The sequence below is a fragment of the Doryrhamphus excisus genome, chromosome 5, assembly GCF_030265055.1.
Source record: "Doryrhamphus excisus isolate RoL2022-K1 chromosome 5, RoL_Dexc_1.0, whole genome shotgun sequence".
In the NCBI taxonomy this organism is placed as follows: domain Eukaryota; kingdom Metazoa; phylum Chordata; class Actinopteri; order Syngnathiformes; family Syngnathidae; genus Doryrhamphus; species Doryrhamphus excisus.
In genome coordinates, this window is record NC_080470.1 from 24,358,144 (window position 1) to 24,373,734 (window position 15,591).

At 47.6% G+C, this 15,591-nt stretch overlaps 2 protein-coding genes across 3 annotated transcripts; one reads left to right on the forward strand and one right to left on the reverse strand.

The window, feature by feature from the left end:
- Positions 1 to 168: 168 nt before the first annotated feature.
- On the forward strand, positions 169 to 8,099 carry kdm4aa (lysine (K)-specific demethylase 4A, genome duplicate a). The gene is made up of 22 exons (XM_058073583.1): positions 169 to 282; positions 1,167 to 1,330; positions 1,403 to 1,578; positions 1,647 to 1,761; positions 1,831 to 2,024; positions 2,228 to 2,277; positions 2,399 to 2,502; positions 2,603 to 2,740; positions 2,814 to 3,043; positions 3,117 to 3,250; positions 3,846 to 4,219; positions 4,386 to 4,482; positions 4,561 to 4,745; positions 4,813 to 5,017; positions 5,088 to 5,164; positions 5,383 to 5,438; positions 5,508 to 5,616; positions 6,023 to 6,211; positions 6,286 to 6,456; positions 6,542 to 6,661; positions 6,844 to 6,936; positions 7,007 to 8,099. Exons 2-22 carry the CDS (start codon positions 1,172 to 1,174, stop codon positions 7,145 to 7,147), a joined length of 3,117 nt encoding a protein of 1,038 aa, XP_057929566.1. The 5' UTR covers positions 169 to 282; positions 1,167 to 1,171; the 3' UTR covers positions 7,148 to 8,099.
- Positions 8,026 to 14,200, reverse strand: polr1b (RNA polymerase I subunit B). 2 transcript variants are annotated; one of them, XM_058073582.1, is made up of 15 exons: positions 13,966 to 14,199; positions 13,443 to 13,610; positions 13,221 to 13,367; positions 13,014 to 13,146; positions 12,802 to 12,938; positions 11,828 to 12,051; positions 11,585 to 11,756; positions 11,318 to 11,489; positions 10,955 to 11,236; positions 10,737 to 10,870; positions 10,503 to 10,673; positions 9,997 to 10,153; positions 9,727 to 9,923; positions 9,387 to 9,637; positions 8,028 to 9,315 (listed from the first exon to the last, which is right to left on the reverse strand). In XM_058073582.1, exons 1-15 carry the CDS (start codon positions 14,140 to 14,142, stop codon positions 8,433 to 8,435), a joined length of 3,405 nt encoding a protein of 1,134 aa, XP_057929565.1. In that variant the 5' UTR covers positions 14,143 to 14,199; the 3' UTR covers positions 8,028 to 8,432. The 2 variants fall into 2 exon arrangements, with proteins under 2 accessions (XP_057929564.1, XP_057929565.1); XM_058073581.1 differs by having other exon boundaries at positions 8,026 to 9,315; positions 10,503 to 10,870; positions 13,966 to 14,200.
- Between the last annotated feature and the right edge of the window lie 1,391 nt (positions 14,201 to 15,591).

A 15,591-nucleotide genomic window follows, 5' to 3' on the forward strand; every position in this document is an offset into this window, starting at 1 on the left:
TGGTCTGTAATGTCTGATTGAGTAAACTCATTGATGGAAAAAGAGATAGTATACGACGGTTCTTGGGGGCATGTAGGTGAAAGAAAATGGGTTAGAAAATACAGCCGATGATTGGTTGTTGGTATACGGAAGTCCCTCCTTGCATATGTAAACAAACACATACTGCGCATGCGTCACTGCAATAATGGGGGACTGTCTTTTTTAGCTGCACTAATGTCTCTGTTTCTACTCCGCTAACTTGCGAGTTACGAGATTAAACAACTCGCCCGCATTGCACCTCACGTAAGTTAATCTTTAACGCTTGCGTGTCACTTCGCTTATTCGGAAGTTTGAGTAAACTGCAGTTTTGGAGAGAAGAGCGACGGTGAGCAACAAGCTGTGTTTGCTAGTTGGCTACATGCTAGCAGCTGTCATATCTCCGTCCGCTCAAGGCGACTCTTCTGCTTTTAAATATTGTGTTTTGACAGAGAACCGCGGTACACGGAGGTGTTAATCGCACAGTTGCATTTATAAATGTTGTCGCGTTTTCTTTGTTGGGAACCCGACTTAATCCTTGTAACGCCAAACAACAAGCTGTGTTACAGTTAGCGTGTTAGCTTAGCTATTTTTCCGAGGAGCCTCGCTGTCAATGGGCCACAGTTTCTGACAGACACGTTGTTCAGCGAATCAGAGGCGAGCGTGGTTTTGATTGGTCGACTGAAATGGGCGGGCCTGTTTAGGATTGGATGTTTTGGTGTTATTTTGCATTATTTACATTCCCGTTGGTACATCGTCAACATAGTCTGCTACTATATAGAAAGTTATGTGCATGAGCTTAAACCAGGGAAAGTCAGATAATGTAGCGTAATTCAAACATCGTGTTAAGTTGTGATGAAGTAGATGTGTTACTTCTGATTTTTACATGAAGTTGTATTTCCGTCAGCAGTGCAAAGTGCATCATCAGTTTTGTTTAGCTGGTGGGGCCACTCAAGTAATACGTGACACCTGCGCTACACTGCTGATGGGGATGTCATACAACTTCATGTCACAAAATCCAAACTATCCATTTACGTCCATGCAACTAACAGCATCAACCAATTTTCATTGTAACGGCTGGAAAAAATAAAGCAAATTGTCAGGGATCCAAAAGCTAGATTTTTAATGTTTCTGTATCATCTGCCAATAAGAGTTGATGCTGAAGAAGGCGTCCACCATGAGCACAGACTCGGCAGGCCAGAGTGGGGCCTGCAGGATCATGACCTTCAGCCCATCCTCAGAGGAATTCAAAGACTTCAGCCGCTACATTGCCTACATGGAGTCACAAGGGGCGCACAAAGCCGGAATGGCAAAAGTAGGTTGTATTTTGTGTGTTATCGCTGACAAAATGGGCCTGACCCATCCGGCTTGTGATCTCCGGCTGCAGGTGATTCCCCCAAAAGGCTGGAGACCCAGGAAGACTTACGATGATATCGACAGCCTGGTCATCCCTGCTCCCATCCAACAGGTGGTGACAGGCCAGTCGGGCCTCTTCACTCAGTATAACATCCAGAAGAAACCCATGACGGTTGATGAGTTCCGCAAGACCTCCAACATGGACAAGTAAGCTTTGGTGATTACTTTTTGTTTTTTTACTCAGCTTTTCACAAAGCATCTTCAAATGTTTACAGGTTTTGCAATCCACGATATGTTGATTTTGATGAACTGGAAAGAAAGTTCTGGAAGAATCTAACCTTCAACCCTCCCCTCTATGGAGCGGACGTCAGCGGAAGTCTCTACGACCCGGTGAGGAGAGAGACTTTCAGGTTTGGTACCAGTTCAGCTACGTCAGGCTGACTGTGTGGTCATTCGCAGGATGTGACTGAATGGAACATCGGCCGACTCGATACCATCTTGGACACGGTGGAGCACGAGAGTGGAATCAAGATCAAAGGAGTGAACACACCTTATCTTTACTTTGGCATGTGGAAGAGTGCCTTCGCCTGGCACACGGAGGACATGGACCTCTACAGCATCAACTACCTTCACTTTGGAGAGCCTAAGTCATGGTATGTGCAAACAATTGCAGACAGGATTGTATTTATTTATTTTGTCACCTGCCCCTGTGTTGGATTCTGAGGTCTACGGATTAGTGTTGTAGTTTTCTTTGTCAGTAAATATTTTTAATGCAGCACCTTACCATGCAGGGTTAAACTTATACTATGTCAGTAATATTCATAAGAATAAGTATATGTGCTTATGTTCTGTTTAGGTATGCTGTCCCGCCAGAACACGGGAGGAGATTGGAGCGACTTGCCAAGGGTACAGCTGGTCTTCGTATTAGAGAATTTTTGTTTTGGCTCTCATTAGATGGTGTACCTAATGAAGTGGCCAGTGTGTGTATATCATCGCTCACACAGTTCTGTGATGTGTTTGTTCACAGGTTTTTTTCCTGGCAACGCTCAGAGCTGTGAGGCCTTCCTGCGCCACAAGATGACTTTGATTTCACCTTCGATCCTGAAAAAGTACGGAATACCATTTGAAAAGGTGAGGCACCACAGAGAAGTAATAACCAGCGTCTCTAAATTAATAGTTGGTAAAGATACAGTCAATATGTTTATTAGCATGTCACGTTGTGAATGTGCAGGTCACGCAGGAGGCAGGCCAGTTCATTGTGACCTTCCCGTTCGGCTACCATGCAGGGTTCAACCACGGGTTCAACTGTGCCGAATCCACAAACTTTGCCACTCAGAGATGGATCGACTATGGCAAGCAAGCCACGCTGGTACACAGCATGTTGTTTGCTAGACCACACGCTGCGTTTTCTTGTCTTTGATGTGTCCAACTCTCTGGCTCAGTGCTCATGCCGCCAGGACATGGTGAAGATCTCCATGGATGTTTTTGTGCGCAAGTTCCAGCCGGAGCGTTACAAGCTGTGGAAGGCAGGAAAAGACAATGCTCCTATCGACCACTCCCAGCCTACACCTGAAGCCGCAGAGTTCCTCAAAGACCCGAGTGTGACCCCGAAAGAGCGGCCACTTGTTGCCGAATGCGACCATACGGCAAACCCTGCCCAAGAGAACAGCAGGTAATGGTGTATGCCGGCCACATGGTTGTTGACAGGCGGAGGAGGAGTCTTCACTGATGTCTCTGTGGGTCAGTCCAAAACTTCAGAGGGGGACAAAACGGGTATTGGAAGCCTCTGAAGACATCAAAGCTGATACAGATGCAGAGGAGGCGGAGCCAAAGAAGGTCAAGCTGACTGCCATGGAACCTCCAGCTCAAGGTACACGAGGTACCACTTGATAAAAGAGAATTTTTAGGATTTAATGGTCAACATCAGATTTCAAAACACATTTCCCATATTTTACTGTACAGGCAATGTTTTAAGTCACATCTTAAAGGAGACCTGTTGTGCTATTTCTACTTTTCTGACTGGTTTCAGAGAGTTTTTTTTTTTTAAATCACCGGCTCTTTGTGAAGTCACAGTGTCCAGCACGAACTGTATGCCCTGGGCCCTGCCGACCACTATACCCACCGACCCTACCCCACAAGTCAACTCCTACACTAACAAAATTAGAAAGTGGGGTTTAGTGGAGTGGGTGTGCCTTGAGGCGGGCCATGGGTGGAATAAATTAAACTTTACTCAATAAATTAAACATTTTGTAAATCCAAGGAAATACAGCTGGAATAGGTGCAGATTCTGGAAGACCTAGAAAGCTTGCTGTGCGGGTCATTGTATGTAGCTGCTCTATAGGAGCCCACAACTCACTACAAATGCGCAAAAATAAAAGAACATAATCGGTCCCCTTTAACACAAGTGTAATACAAGTGTAAAAATAAGTGTTCATTGTATAACAGAGTCAATGTTAACTTTTCTTCTTTTTCAGACCCGGCAGTCAAAGTGGAGTCACAGCCACAGGAAGAAGAGGAAGAAGGCATCAAGCAAATACCTGCACTGCAAAGTCAGACAAGAATCGAGAACAGCACGCCACCTTCCGATCCAGGCCAGGTGGTGGCGCTGTGCTCGATGCAGGCGACTGGCAGCGGCGAGGAGGCGGAGGTGGGCGCCGGCTTGGCGCACAAAGTCTTCCAGAGGACGCTGAGCCCTGCCGACGTCTTGCACGTGCACAGTTACGCCAAGGGAGACTATGCCGAGGATGAGGCCCCGCCCAAAGAGGAGGAGGAAAAGAAGGAGGAGGAGAAGGAGAAAGAGAAAGACAACAGTGTAAATGTTATTGAGGCAAAGAAAGACGTCATCAAAGTGAGTGTAAATGTTTGAATACAGTTCAACTTTATTAGTGAAACTATTATCATCTTCGAGGCCACGCCCTCTCTCATACACATAATCAGATATGCTTTGATCCAATAAGCATTCAACTGTATACGTCTTAAAAATCATCATATGCATTGTATTTGTTTTTGTCCAGCAGGGGGCAAAAGTGGCTAGAAGCACCACAGAGGAGAGTGATCTTGGTCAGCTGCCTGGCCACCACCCGCTCATCAAGGACGGTTTGAGCGATGAAGGTCCGTCAGTAGGAGTGCAACATTTATGTCCACGTTTGATACCTTCAGCATGTGTCAACATGTGCATTTGGGTCTCAGAGGCTACAGAGGAGGCATCATCCATGGAGGAGGGGGGTCTGGAAGGGGAGGGCTGGGCCAAACCTCTGGCCCACCTGTGGCAAAGCAGACCCCCCAACATGAAGAAGGAGAAAGAGTACAACCAGAGGATGGGCTCCAAGCCTCCATACTGCTCCATCTGCACGCTCTTCCTCACATACCAGCAGGTAGATCATCACCATCACAGACCACCACACTTGTCTGCTGGTCTCACATTCTCTTCCTACTTTTAAGACCGAGCGTGTGAGTGGTACCAACGCTCCCGTCATGGTGGGAGGAGGTCGGATGCGGACCAAGCCGCTGATCCCGGAGACGTGCTTTGCCACCACCACAGAGGAAGACGCTGAGTGCGAGGAGCCACCACTCACGCCTCACCTGGAGGAGGACGGCACCAGTCTGCTTATCAGCTGCTCGCAGTGCAGCGTCCGCGTCCACACCAGTAAGAGAGCATGAGTATGATTTGAAAGCAATGGTCAGTCTTTTAAGTCTCTTCTCTCTGTTTCTGCTAGGCTGTTATGGCATCAACCCAACCAGAGTGAGCAAGGAGTGGAAGTGTGCACGCTGCAAAGCCAACGCCATGATGGAGGTCAAGCAACATGATGTGACATCACACGATAATACTGGCGCTCCTTAAACATAAAGTATAAATGCGAAATTTATAAAATACTGTAAGGTCAGAGGTTAGATTTATGTGTGTATTTTTTAATTTTTTAACCAACCTGAAAAGGACTCTTTTCATTATGTACAGTCTAACGTTATCCGCTAGACAAGCAGGGATGACACTGATGATGTTGTGTATTGCAGAACTGCTGTTTGTGCTGCCTGAGGGGCGGAGCCCTGCAGAAGGCCAACAACAACAAGTATGCTTTGTCTATGTCTTTTTAGTGGATGTCATTGTTGTACTCAAGTAATGGTGCCATGTGTCGCAGGTGGGTGCACGTGCTGTGCGCGGTGGCCGTGCTGGAGGCTCGCTTTGTCAACATCACTGAGAGGACTCCCGTGGATCTGAGTGGGATTCCCCTGCAGAGATTTAAACTGGTGAGCACAGTGAACAACAAAATACACTGCTTTGCTGAAAAGTATGATATGACAGCAGAGAGCGTTAACATGTACGCAGTGATAGTGCTGTGTAGTTCAAACTGTGTAGTTCAGTCCCTGCAAATAATGTTGACACTTGCTATCCAACAGTGAATGTCGTATGCACTTTAACAGTGCTAATGTGGGGCGGTGTCGAGTTTTCACAATAAATAGACCCACCTGCATTAGATTTAGTGGCCACCTGTTGACATGTACCGCACAAAATGTCTACAAAAACAACGCACAGGTTTTAAACATCATGTATATTTTTTCTTGGTTTGAAGGAGATAAACCACGTGTGTAGTATTAGGAATTAAATGGGTGCAGATTGATGTATAAAGCAGCTTTGTTGTCGTTTGGACTGCAGAAGTGTTACTACTGTAAGAAGAGGATGAAGAAGGCGTCGGGCTGTTGCGTGCAGTGTTCACATGGCCGTTGTCCCACTGCCTACCACCCCACATGCGCACAGGCTGCCGGCGTCCTCATGCAGCCTGATGAGTGGCCCTTTGTGGTGCACGTAACCTGTTGTCGACACAAAGGCCCCGCCCAGATCGAAGTAAGTGACCGCTGTCATTCACATGCAATTTTCTTTTTTGTGTGTGTGCTTGGCTCTCACATGTCTTCCTCCAGCGTAACAAGGCGGCCATGCACGAGCTGACGGTGGGCCAGAAGGTCATCTGCAAGCACAAGAATGGCCGCTACTACCAGTGTGATGTGGTCCAGCTCTCCAAGGAGACCTTTTACGAGGTCAACTTTGACGACGGCTCCTTCAGTGACAATCTCTTCCCCGAAGACATTGTGGTGGGTCACGCTCCCAATGTGCATGCACTACATCATCTAGTGACGCTAACAATGTACTATGTGACCGAATCACCCTTACCTCCAGAGCCGAGACTGTGCCCAGCTCGGACCTCCGCCCCAGGGCGAAGTGGTCCAGGTGCGGTGGACGGACGGCCTTGTGTACGGTGCCAAGTTTGTGGCATCACGCGTTGTTCAGATGTATCTGGTAAGACCCTCATCATCATTATCTAAGGGTTAGGAGGTTGATTTGGGCTAATCCTTCCATGACTGGTATGTCTTTTGGTATAGTCGTCATGTCCACAAAAAATAAAAGCTGAATGACTTATAAAATATATATATATATATAAAATGTGGTAGACAAAGTGCAAATGGCCCGCCTATGCACAGGTGGAGTTTGAAGACGGCTCACAGCTGACGGCCAAGCGAGACGATGTCTACACGCTAGACGAGGAGCTCCCCAAGAGGGTCAAGTCCAGATTGGTGAGTGTCTCAGCGTCAGTTTCACCATGTGGTCCTGCACTCGGGCCTCATGCTGTCCCCGTTTGTGCAGTCCAAAGCGTCGGACATGAGGTTCGACGGCATCTTTGAGGACAAGGAGATCATCCAGGAGTCCAAGAGGCAGCGGGTCATCAACTCACGATACCGTGGCGACTATATCGAACCCGTCATCTACAGAGCCATCATGGAGTAGAGCCATCATGGACAACTTACATCAGGACCACTTTGGACTTTTTCATGATCTATTTTTTAACCTATTTTAAAAGGGCAGCAGGACGAGGAGGCCAGGAAGCTTCACCTCACTCTCGTATTTACCTCACTTTTTATTTTCTGGACAGCGTCTTCATGCCATCCTGGCCTGTGACATCATCAAACATGTCTAAGGTAACACACACATACACGGTCCAATCAGTCATTTTCAAGGTGTCTTTATCATTTCACGTTTTGCCGAGTTGGTACCTATCTTCGAACCATGACTGTTGGTCTTTGATTATGAATTTGATACTAACTCATTGCTTTCTAACACCATTTTTATTACAAGCACGGACAAAATATAGATTAGAGCAGTCGCCGTTTTCTTTCCAAAAGTGTGCTCCAACTTTTAGCTTCTGTCAGTGTGTCTTCTGATTGGCTAAACAAAGCTTCACATATAACATTAGGAACAAGCTAGGCCATGAATATTTACTTTCCAAAGCCTGCGTGCTTATGCTAATGTTCAGCTAGTGCGATCGTACTTGTACGACACCATGTCCGTCAGACACTTGGTGCCACTAATATAACGGCATTCCTTTTTATGAACCATTCCTAGATGCTCCGTCTATTTTTTCTACCGCATAGATACATTTAAAAAAAGATTTAATTCAGATTTTTTTAAAACATAACTTCTATTACCCCCCCACCCCCAAGGTTGTACTTGGTAATTTAAGTATGCGAGGATGTCGCGGTCTGTGTGTGCGCTACTTGCTTTTAGCGGACATAGGTAGCTTTTGATTAAGTAATATTATTCATATTTGTTTTGTAAAACATCTTTCTATGTGTATTTTCTGTGTAAATGTCATTTATATGTAGACAAGATGAACTTCCAGATATTCAAGTGTTTTTGTACAACATTAAACACAAATGAATAATATTAACTATAGAAACCTCTCAGCCAAGCGTCTCTTTATTCTACTATATCGCATTCAATTGTCCACCATTAGAACTGGATTTTTGAGTCCATTTAATCCCTTTGTGCAAAAGTACAGGATTTTATTACTTGTAATAATTTGTGCGAATAACTCCATAAGTCATTCCATTACTAGCAGGTCGCCACGGCGATATAACCAACCGCCGCCAAAGGACGACGTTTAAGTTTTGTATCTGACATCTGCTCAGCAAGACTTGTGATTCAGTTGGGAGGCGGGGCATTCACACCGAGCCACCCATCACCATGGTAACGTGAAGGAACAAAATCCTGAGATCCTTCTCCTGAGCAGCCTTCACTTGACATCCAGTTTGACTTTGATATTCATGGCGGCGAGCTCTGCCACAAAGTAGCGGAAGACGTAGGGCACAGACACCGAGTCGATGGAGTCACTTTTGCCGCACAGCGTACAGACCGTCTTACGGTGCCGCGTGGAGGACCAGTAGGGCGGCGGCTTCTCCAACAGGGGTGATATCAAGCTGCCGCAGTCGACGCACACCTGCGCCACTGAGCGGTCAGAGCAGTTGAAAAGGCGGTCATGGAGAAGGAAGGAGGATCCGTGGGCCAGCAGGGCGTCTCTCTCCATCTCCCCGAAACGGATGCCTCCCTGGATGTTCCTGCCCCCGACCGGCTGGTTGGTGACCTTATCGCGCGCCCCTGTGGTTCTGACCTGGAACTTGTCTGAGACCATGTGACGGAGTCGTTGGTAGTAGACCACGCCTATAAAGATGTCCGCCTCCAGCTCCAGACCACTCATGCCGCTGTAGAGGCGCTCGGTGCCATAGTAGTTGTAGCCGCCTGCCCGCAGCATTTGGCCAAAGTACTCCAAGGCTGAGTTCTTCTCTGAGAAGACGAAGGGCGTGGCGTCGTGACTCAGGCCGTGTAAGGCACCCGACTTTCCCGCCATGCTCTCGATGAGCATCCCGATGGTCATACGTGAGGGGAAGCCATGGGGGTTGAAGAGGATGTCTGGACTCATCCCACTCTCGGTGAAGGGCATGTCCTCGGGGGGCCACAAGCGGCTCAGGATGCCCTTCTGGCCGTGGCGGCTGGCAAACTTGTCCCCGATGGCCGGGTTTCTTGGCACTCTCAGTGTGATGCAGACACGCTTGAAGGGACCTGAGCCGGCGTCGTTGCTGCAGACCTTGATGTTGTCCACGACGCACGCCTCTTGGCTCCTGTGGAAGACAAGAAGAAATGAGCAACAAACAACTGGCCTTCTTACAAAGACGCAAACACTGAGACATACTTGTAGTAGGTGACGAAGGTCTGGCCGGTGTTGAGGTTGATATAGCTGTAGTAGGGGTCGCCGTATCGCAGCGTTGATCCAACGGCAGGAAGTCCGTCCGCATCCAGTCTGTCTTCTACCTTCGGGTCGCCTGGCTTGTTCCCAAACACGACACCGTCCTGGCCACGCGCCTTGTCGGCCAAGTCCACCAGCTCTGTCTTATAGATGCAGCCGTGAGCAAAGCCCCGCTCCCACGACGCCTTGTTCACGATCTAACCACCAGAAAGCACACATCAGGATGCCAACGAACAGCAGCAGTGGAATCAGAAGCTGAAGAAGTAACTGGCTGGCTTCGACTAACCATGGCATCTTCCATGTCGTAGCCCGTGTAGGATATGACGGCCACGATGGCATTGGTGCCGCTGGGGTAGTTGTCGAGACTGTAGTGGTCGTACATGTGAGGCCTCACCAAGGGGCTCTGCGGGGTCTGCAGTCGGTACAGCTTGTTATCCGAGCGGTCCAAGAAGGCATGCAGCGGGAAGCCCATGGTCTGTTTACCTGGTGAGGAGGACCACCTTAAGAGACCGAAGACGGAACAACGTGTCCCTCTCGAAAACGGCATGACGCTTACCCATCTGACACTGGTACATGTTCCTGGGACTCTGGTTGTGGTCCGAGTAGGGGATGAAGTTGGCCACCACGCTCAGCATGCTGTGAGGGAAGAGCTCCTGGTGGGTGGTCACATCTGCATCCACCTCATCCTCCATGACGGCCACGTTGATGTAGAGCTGCACACGCGTTTATTCAGAAGAAGTCATTACAGGAGAATGTCAGCTAAAGTCAAGGCTACTTTGTTACTCATAATTGAGTACTACAGTCACACTACTAAACTTTTTGTAGTAGTACTACATAGTTCAGTTTTCTTAATGGTAAATTTTGGCTTGTATGCTTCATTCATTCATTTTCTACCACTTATCCTCATTATTGCTAAATGTTACTCAAAACATTGCCTGTGCAGTTAGTAAAAGTTGTATGGAGGCTACAGGTTGACCCCAGAACAGATTGATTAACTCCAATGTGTTCAAATGTGTAAGAGGGAAAAATACGACTTTCCCAAGCCATGTCGGAAAAAGGTACCTGTTCAAAGGTTCCAATCAGCTCTTGCTGTCCCAGGGTCAAGTTGTGGACAGGTCGCACCATGCGGCAAGGCGTGGTGAAGAGGAAGAGGCCTGGGTACAAGCTGGCTTTCTTGGTTTTGGGAACCAAAACAATCTCAGTCCACGGAGGGATCTTCTTCTCTTTGAGCACCTGTCGGAGTCCAAGTGTCACTCCATGTCCTCCGTCACGTGCACAGATCACATGTCCGCTTACCTTGAATGTGCGCAGTGACTCGACCACGCCAGGGGCTAACTCCGCCTCCACCCAGCCCACCACAGCGCCATCCAGAACTACAGGGTAGCAGTCCGAATAGGCTTGACCGGGACTACCGTCCACTGGAGTGACACCTTGACCCCCCCCCAACCCAACAGATGCTGAGATGAGACAAGAAGATGACGTGTGGCAAGCGGCGGACAGAGGCGAGCGCTCACCAAGGGAACACAGCAGGGCGGGCAGCGTCAACGTGGACAGCGACGGCGTCACAATCTCACAGCTGGCAGTCATGTGGTTCATGAGGCCGCACGGCTCTCCGTCGGGGGTGTGGACAGGACACAGGAAGCCCCAGGACTCAGGCAGCAGCTTCCTAACAGTGGTGGTCCTCATCTTGGCAAAGGCGGCGCCTCTGTGCACGCAGCGGAAGTGCGAGACGTAGCGGATGAAGTTGAGCTTGTCAGCGACCACGCAAAGACCCGTGTTCTGTAGCATGCCCAGACCTGGAGGAGAAGGGGGTTCAGGTATAGCGTTTGATACATTGACTGAAGAACCAAAAACCGCCATAAGCCTGAGGACCTCACCTGTCTTGGAGCTGAGGTTCCCCGTGGCCAGCAGGTATTCAAAAGATTTGGTGAGGTCAGTGCCCATGTTGAAGATTTTCATAATGTTATCAGCGCTCCAGCCGCCATTCATCCGACTTCCTCGCTTGTCGAAGGACAGCTTCACGGACACCAGCCAGGCAAGCATCCTCTCCTGACACACCACCAAAGAAACGCTTAACATTTCCAACGCCCCGCGTAGCTTGCCACCTAGTGGCCAACGTGCTCCATTCACACATGACGACGTACTTTGAGAAACATGAGGTAGAGCTGACCAGGAGTCAGCACTTCCTGACACATGATGCTGTCAGGGTTCTCCTCCATGCACTCCTGTTTGGCGAAGGTGAAGAGCTTCCTGGTCATCAGACACAGCATGTAGAACTTCTCCAGGCCGGACCTCAGGTGGATGCAGATGCACTCGCTGAGCAGAAGATAAAAGACGTGAGCGAAAACAAAAAACACGTGCTTCGAGTGATAAGAACAAGCACGTACTCCAGCAGGAAGTTGGCGCACTCCTCGTTGGTGTACCACTCAGGGAGATTCATCTTGACACGAAATCGCTCGCCCAGGTAGGCCAGCACCTTGCTGTGTGTGGTGCAGCCCTTTTCCGAGACCATCCGCAGCATCTCAGAAATGCAGCTCTTGTAGAAGGAGTTGTCCTCACGGCCTTTAATCAGCTCCTGGAAGATCTGGAAGTCTGTGAAATTCACCAACGCCTGGAAGCATAAAAAAAACACATGGCAGGGTCTTAAACGGGTGTCAACACGAAGGGATTGTTCCATTAGTCTGAGCTGGACTATGAATATTTCTATGCACATACTGGACATACGATCCGTATCCTGTGTATCTGTTCTAAATGTAGTTTCTGTACAATTTAAATCAAAATGCAGCTGCCACAGAGCTAGTTCGATTCCGCCCTCGGCCATCTCTGTGTGGAGTTTGCATGTTCTCCCCGTACATGCGTGGGTTTTCTCCTGGTACTCCGGCTTCCCCCCACATTCCAAAAACATTCTATGTTAATTGGCGATCCAAATTTTCCATAGGTATGAATGTGAGTGTGAATGGTTGTTTGTCTATATGTGCCCTGTGATTGGCTGGCCACCAGTCCAGGGTGTACCCAGCCTCTCGCCCGAAGACAGCTGGGATAGGGCGCAGCACCCCCGCGACCCTCATTAGGATAAGCAGTAGCAAATGAATGAATGAATGAACACTACACCTTGTGGAGTTGCATCATCACCTCTTTGTGCCTCTCGCACAGAAAAAACATAAAAGACATATAAATACGTCTTTGGGAGTGAGTGACCGGATTGAACAAAATGTATAGATACGTCTTTGGTCGTGAATGAGTTAATGCGAGTGTGAGACATCATTACTATTGGCAGAATGTGTACTCCTCTAAAATACTTCTTAATAATCACTGTGCATACAAAATGCATCAACATGAGATACTTGAGTCAGGGTGCTACCTTCAGTGCAAAGCCGAGCGGCAGGAAGAAGAGCTCCTTCTGGTAGATGAAGTTGACCATCACCGTGCCGTTCTCCAGATAGTGCAGGTTCATGTTGATGGCCGTGTGTTCCTCCTTAACGCAGCGCATGGAAATACCTACCAGGAGGAGATGTGAGGACATGCGGAGACAAAAGAGTCTGCATGGAACAAGGAGTGGACGATGAAGTTTACCATACTGGGTGTATCCCTGCCCTCTGCTCTTCCACTTGGGCCGTGACAAGGCGATAGGATAGTTCCTCCTGGGCATAATCAACATGCGAATGACCTTCTCGATTCCATTCACGATGAAGTAGCCTCCCATTTCCTGGAAGAGAGTGACACCCATACAGTGTCATCCCTGAGGCAGGTTGATGATGATGATGATGATAAAGGGCATACCTCTGCCTCCTCATGATGTTCTACCAGTTGTTTGGGTGACATGCCGTGTAGGTTACACAACTTGGACTTCACCATGATGGGCACTTGACCCAAAGACTGCTTGATGATGCCTTTGGGAACGCCGTTGATGGACCAGCTGATGTCCGCCTGTCATAACACAACAATGAGCGGGGATTACTCTCTGATAATGGTGACAAACACAGACATGCGACACACACTCACCACTATTTTTCCTTTGTACGAGCATCTTCTTCCCCGACACTCAGCTGGGAACATCCTCATCTCTCTGCAGACACTCCCTTTGGAAACCACCGGCTGGTAGATGGCGGCCTCCACAAACGACAGACCGATCCTGTCATTTTTCAGCGTGAACTCCAAAGGCGGGATGGCCTGACGGCGACATGACACACTTGTTACCTACAGTAGGTATACATCATCTCCAACAGCTCCAATAATCAAATATTTACTTAAACAACAAGGGTCACATAATGTAGATGCACAAGCACAATTCTAAACATAATTTAAACGATATAAATGTGTCATCAAAAGTGAACATTGTCTTGGTGAAGGAGAAAATAATGAAAGTTGCCAAATATGAGGCTATACTTGAGCTAATGCTCAATGCTGGTGATGACAATGTTAGTTTGCCGTCACCTAGTTACAAACAGGAGAACAAATGAACAGGACCATCTGTATTTGCTGAAGGTTGCCAGGTAAGTTGTAGAAGAAAGCTAGAAGTGGAGACCTGCACGACACGACTGAGTCCGACAGTGACGGCCTGGTCGAAAGAGTCAATGTGCGCTCTGACTAAGTCCTGAATGGAGCTCTGTTGACTTTCCTTCAACACTCCGAAGCCTCCGTCCGTCAGGTTCTTCAAACTTGGACTTTTAGCCACATCTGTCCACTTCGCTGAGAAGTCCATGCTTGTTTATCACATGTGGCCGCTCAACCCGGAAGTACATATGACAAAACCGGAAGTCACGCTTTTTCCGCTGTTTTTTTTTTTCAGTTTTTGTCAACGATATACTAGCTTAACTAAGGGACACACGTCAACGTGCAAGGATTAAAACGAATTCCGTAGATAATGAAAAACAAACATAGTTAAGTCAATTATCCGGGTATTCTGTGACGTGTAGACGTAAACAAGGAGCCGCCATATTGGTGTTGTCCGCTTCGTACTTTTCTCTTTTTCTCTCCGATCATAGCGATACATCTTTACTCTTACTCCAAGCATTCATTCATACATCCGTGTATTTTGAGTTTAGTCTTAAAAAAAAAAACAATCAAAGCGTACACGCTAACCCCGCGCCGGAAGGTGGCGGTAGTGAGCCTAATCCGTTTCAACGAGACGAAGAAGACGAAACTAGTCAGGAATTTCTCTTCTTTTTAAATGCTAATATTGACAGGTATGGTCCAAATTAAACAAAAACTCTGTTTTACAACATTTAAAAACTACACGCAAATATTAAGTGTCTCCCTTTCAAAATAGATATTACATTTATAACAATTTATATTATATATATACGTATATATAATAAAATATATACACATGTAAAAGTACCACCACTATGATGCTCATTTGCACTGCACATTTGTATTGCACACAGTTGTATTGCAACACAGAGGTCCTGTGTTGCAGGTTGCAGCGTGAGGGCCCAGCACTCTACTTAGTGGAGTCGCAGCGTCCAGTGGACAATCTGGACAGGAAAGAAACCATTAGACTCCTAATGTGGAACATATTTCAATGCCGCTACTTTCACATAGGCGGCTCACCTGTGTAATGTCTTGATTTCCAGAACATTCCCACCCTGGGGAGTCTTGCCTGCAACAGAGATACTATATCAATAATACAATAAGTTTATTATTACATGCTGAGAACTGTTTGTAATATATATTTCATCTTGAAAAAGTAATCTGGTCCTATAGTTACTTGATATCAGATCGATGAGAAAGTGTGCAGTATTGGCCACCACCAGCTTCCAATGGCAGGCTGCTGGATGAGTCAAAGATTGTTTCGTGGAACATTTTCCTTGAGTTGCTTCGTTGATATCCCATCAATGACCTCTGACCCATGCTCATGTAGTCAGTCATTTAGTCAGTCATTTTGTGAGGATTCCACCTCGAAGATGTGTGACAGCAATGATTGACACAAGCGATGAAATGGCGCCTGTAGCTAGAGCAGCGTGTTGCTTCAAGTTCACGTGTCCTAAACATTCCACAGAGCAGTTATGAAGGATGATGATGACGATAACGACTAATGCAGCACGGCGGGAAATTGCAGACACTTTTATTCTGTTGTAATGTGTGTTTTGTTAATCACCAGTCATCTCCCGGGAAACTCCTGGCTGGGAACGCGCTCCCTGGGGTCGTG